Consider the following 4,302-nt stretch of genomic DNA (forward strand, 5'->3'; position numbering starts at 1 on the left):
TTGCATCATTTGGCCCACATGTCAGTTACATGGCCTTGTCTGTTATCCGTGCAACTATGAATTAACTTATGCTACATCCATATATCTTTGGCAAACCTATATAGTTAGGTGGTCGTTTTATTTTTACTTTAATTTTTTATTTGTGGACAATGTTGCAATGATTCAATCTTTACTCGGCTCAAATACTTGCCATTTTCCAATGTTGTAATTTTTTAGGAAATCAATGACTAGGTTTAGACAAAATAGTTAGAAAGAATTTTCAACTACCCACACAATTATTTGTTTTTCCAAAACCTAAATTAGGACTAGTGAATTACTAATTTTTTACAACATTTTCTATATGATTTCCTTGCGAATGTAAAAGTTACTAAAGAGTTGCAGATTAATATCTACATATGAATTTACAATAAACTCAAAATTAATTTATTATACTAAAAAGTACTGACATGCGTATACGGCCGCCTAGTCACGATTCTCAAACAGTGGCTTAAATAAAACATATCAGAGCCTTCGAATGAAGGAAGTAGTCAATTAGATACAAACCCTAAAGTTGTGTTTGATTTATATAAAGAAAAACACTACAAGAAATTCCTAAAATTTCGACGGAAAAACATTCATACAAATTTATGGCAATATTTGCAATGGACTAGGAAGGTGGCGCCAAATTATTGTGCTGCAATTATGCAAAATAGAAGTCACATACCTAGTTTGTGATACAACTTTGGTAAAATGTTTTCCCTTCAATTAATAAATAAGGGGCGGCTTAAGAGTTCAAGTCATCGTGAGAATAGATGATGAAAATTACTAAACCCTCTACAAAATTGAGTATATTACGACATTTGACAAATATAGTTTATATGATATATAGTAATATATTTTCAGTATATTACTAGGGATGTGATTAATTGCTAACTAATTATCAATCCAAAATTGAGACCAATTTTTAACCATTAGATTAGAAGATCTTGTGGTTGATATAATGTCAAGTGTAATATATTTTAAATTTAAATAATTATTAATTAAATTAAAAAGGTATTAATATCAAATCTTATATGTAGTAATTATAACTAACTAATTTCTCTCTCCTCAATATCATCTCAAATCTTTAAATTTACGTAATTCTCTCAATTTACATTATTTTTTCACAAAAAATATATCAAATTAAAGATAATTTAATAAGGATTCCAACGAGATCTCAATTGCATATGTTCCGACGATGTTCGGGTGATGAAATTTGATAAATTATATTTCAATTTTCGTACATGTTGTTAAGCAGCTTTTATCAACAAATGCAACAAAAATCCCAATATATTATAGGCAAAATCTAAATATTATGCATGTCCAATCTCAATAAAAATGTGTTGATATTTTCTTGTCCTTGTGTTGATATTATAATGTCATATTGTTGATATTTGTAATACACAATGTTGATATAAAAAAACACTCACGAAAATTATCATATGATAACATAATGACGATATTATCCTTTTGTTGATATTTTGTCTACTATTTATTGAGATTTGTGAGCTTTAATCTCATTCACTCATTTTAAAATCCAGGAGTGGAGATTTAGTCTTGATTTTAGATTAGGGTGCTATAAGCATTAGAATAGGACCCTATTACTGCATTTTGACACATATATACTTTATATGATAATATATTTTGAGACATGGATAATAATTATTAAGATAACAATTGCTTTATTTATATTTGAATGCGTGAACAATTGATAAGCACTAAATATAGTTAGATAAAGAAAACTTGTGATGGCCAATGCCAAAGAAAATTTGTAGTAGTTAAAATTAACATTAGAAAGAGAACAAACGTAAAGTGAGCTTGATAATAATGCATTATCCTTTTAATTTGCAACACGAATTTTGTAACATAAATTTAGATTAAATCATTTGTTTCTCAAGTAAAATATACAATAAATAACAACTTTTTTGTATGAGATGGAAAACAAAATTTCCATCCCATTTATTTATTGTACTATATTTCATGCTAGGATCCGGCGAGTGAGTTTTAACATTTTGATTGAAATTCTTTCAAAATTTAACGAATTATACGAAATAGTTACATTAATATAGTTTTCTGAAAATGGACAATTATAGATAGCTAACTGCCATTGACCTTTCTCTACATACTACTGCAACTAGTTTAGTAAATTACTGTTGGGATTGCTTGCAAGAACATTAAATACTCGAGTATGTCCACATCAATAATTTAATGTTACAACAGATAATTAATTGGGTTCTAATTTGCAAATATTGCCATTACATGCGAAATCAAATTCATATTGTATATATGGAGTATTAATAAGGTCATGTTGTAAATTCTGTAGTTAACTTACCCAAAATAGAAACAGAAAATCAAATTCTTGGATACTAAGAAAAAAACCATGTGCTATGTACAATTGAGCAACATAAATTCCTACAACATTCTTCAACCAAACTCATCATTAATAAGCTGACATATGCCAAGTTGTAATCAACAACCTGATTTGGGCAATGGGCATCACCCCCACAACATTAAGCATAATTAACTAATTACACATAGATTCATGAAAATGCCCTAATTTAGTCATCATCATCATCATCATCATCATATTATATGGATTAATAGCAATCAATTACTTTACAATTATTTCATGTAGCCCCAAATATTGAAGCCCTAGTGAGGGAATCCGGCTGCATAGGAGTTAAGGCTAAGTTCCAACGAAGTCCTAGAACCGGCGGCCATGGCATCGTCGCCGCGATGGTGCCACCCGTTGAAGTCCTGCTTGATGTCGCCGTGCATAGGGAAGAGCGGGAGGGTCTCGATCTCCGGCGCCTCCTCCTCATCCTCCTCAGCTGTTTCTAGGGTTTGGTCGTTGATGCTTCTTTTCCTTTCGAGAAAAGGGTAGGGAGAAGAGTAGGGATCAACCCCAATCCATGCAAAATTCTGCCCTCCCACATTTGCATTTGGTGTTATGGAGCATTCCTGCATAATTACATACAAAAATATGATCTTTTTTCAAGAATCTTAAACAAAAAATTGAGCATGATTACAAAGCATCTTAAGCTAATTTGGTCTTGCCCTCAATTTCTTGAAGATCAAATTCTTGATCTATAATTTGAACCAAGAAACCTGATTAGAGGGCTTCTCTCCCTCCCTCCTTACATTTTAGTAGTAAAGATAAAATTTTTGAAAATGAATTTGATTTGAACCAACAAATTTAAAAGGCTTCTTTGTGTTTCTCCACATTTTCATGAATCTAACTTAAAAGGGTTTCTCCCTCTACTCTCTCTCTCTCCTCATTTTATTGAAGATTCTTACATAAGAAAAGGCTGAACATTTGATCTTGTGTACCAATCACAAAATCAAATAGACAGACTGCTTTAGTTACACATATGGAAACTTATGTTTGTGTTGTATGTTGTCTGAAAGTGAGCCAACAGACACGAACTAATCAAAGTGGGAAGCAAACAAAACAGAAATCATCTGCCAATTCATGAGAATCTGTACTGCATTTTGTAATTTGTACTCACCCTAAAGCTTTTCTCCATGGCCACAGATCCATACCCATAGCCTCCAACATTCAGCAAATTACCACCCGCAGAGGAAGCAGATGAAGACGCAAAATTCCCTAAAAAAGCACACATCTTTCTTCAATTCACGGAAAAGGGTCACAGAAAAAGATGATCTTTCAACGAAATTCACAAAATACCAGGGTTTATGTTAGGGAATTTGCCGTAAATGTGGTGATCGGCGGAGGAGGTGGGTCTGTGCATTGGGATGTCGGCGGTGAAGCGCTTCTTCTGGCGCTCGCGGGCCTTGTGATTCTGGAACCAGTAAAAGACGTTTTTGCCCTCGATCTTGCCGTACTGCCTTAGCTTGGCGGAGATGCGCTGAATCTGCTCGGCGGTGGGAGACCTCACGCCGTTGTTGTAATAAAGATCCTTCAAGATTCTGATCTGGTCCGTTGTCGGAGTCCACCTCGTGCTGCTCTGCCTGCAGAGGAAGCTCGTCGTCGTAGCTTTGCCACCACCACCACCTTGATCTTCGTTTCCTCCCACCTGCTGCTGTTCCATGACTGAGAGAGAGAGAGAGAGGGCTAATTGAGTTGAGTGAGGTGGGATGGGAATTATAAAGAGGGAGGGAGAGAGAAGATGACAGGAGGGCACATGGAGGATTTGAGAGAGAGGATATCAGAGAGATATCTGGGAGAGAAGGACTGAAGTTGACAGAGCAAGGCTAACAAAAAGGAAGGGACAAAATAGGAACTAGAAAGGAGCAATTCAGACACCAATTGCTTGGATCAAA

General features: G+C 34.3%; 1 protein-coding gene across 1 annotated transcript; it reads right to left on the minus strand.

Annotated features, from left to right (window-relative positions):
- Nucleotides 1-2,660: 2,660 nt before the first annotated feature.
- LOC125204624 (protein WUSCHEL) lies at nt 2,661-4,072 on the minus strand. The gene is made up of 3 exons (XM_048103335.1): nt 3,707-4,072; nt 3,528-3,625; nt 2,661-2,979 (listed from the first exon to the last, which is right to left on the minus strand). Exons 1-3 carry the CDS (start codon nt 4,068-4,070, stop codon nt 2,671-2,673), a joined length of 771 nt encoding a protein of 256 aa, XP_047959292.1. The 5' UTR covers nt 4,071-4,072; the 3' UTR covers nt 2,661-2,670.
- Between the last annotated feature and the right edge of the window lie 230 nt (nt 4,073-4,302).

The sequence above is a fragment of the Salvia hispanica genome, chromosome 1 (genome assembly GCF_023119035.1).
Source record: "Salvia hispanica cultivar TCC Black 2014 chromosome 1, UniMelb_Shisp_WGS_1.0, whole genome shotgun sequence".
NCBI lineage: Eukaryota > Viridiplantae > Streptophyta > Magnoliopsida > Lamiales > Lamiaceae > Salvia > Salvia hispanica.

Coding starts and splice junctions, on each gene's coding strand:
- LOC125204624 (XM_048103335.1), bottom strand. CDS start 4,070: ATGGAACAGCAGCAGGTGGGAGGAAACGAAGATCAAGGTGGTGGTGGT. Junction 3,626..3,706: donor ATTCCCTAACATAAACCCTG/GTATTTTGTGAA, acceptor GTGCTTTTTTAG/GGAATTTTGCGTCTTCATCT. Junction 2,980..3,527: donor CCATGGAGAAAAGCTTTAGG/GTGAGTACAAAT, acceptor GTAATTATGCAG/GAATGCTCCATAACACCAAA.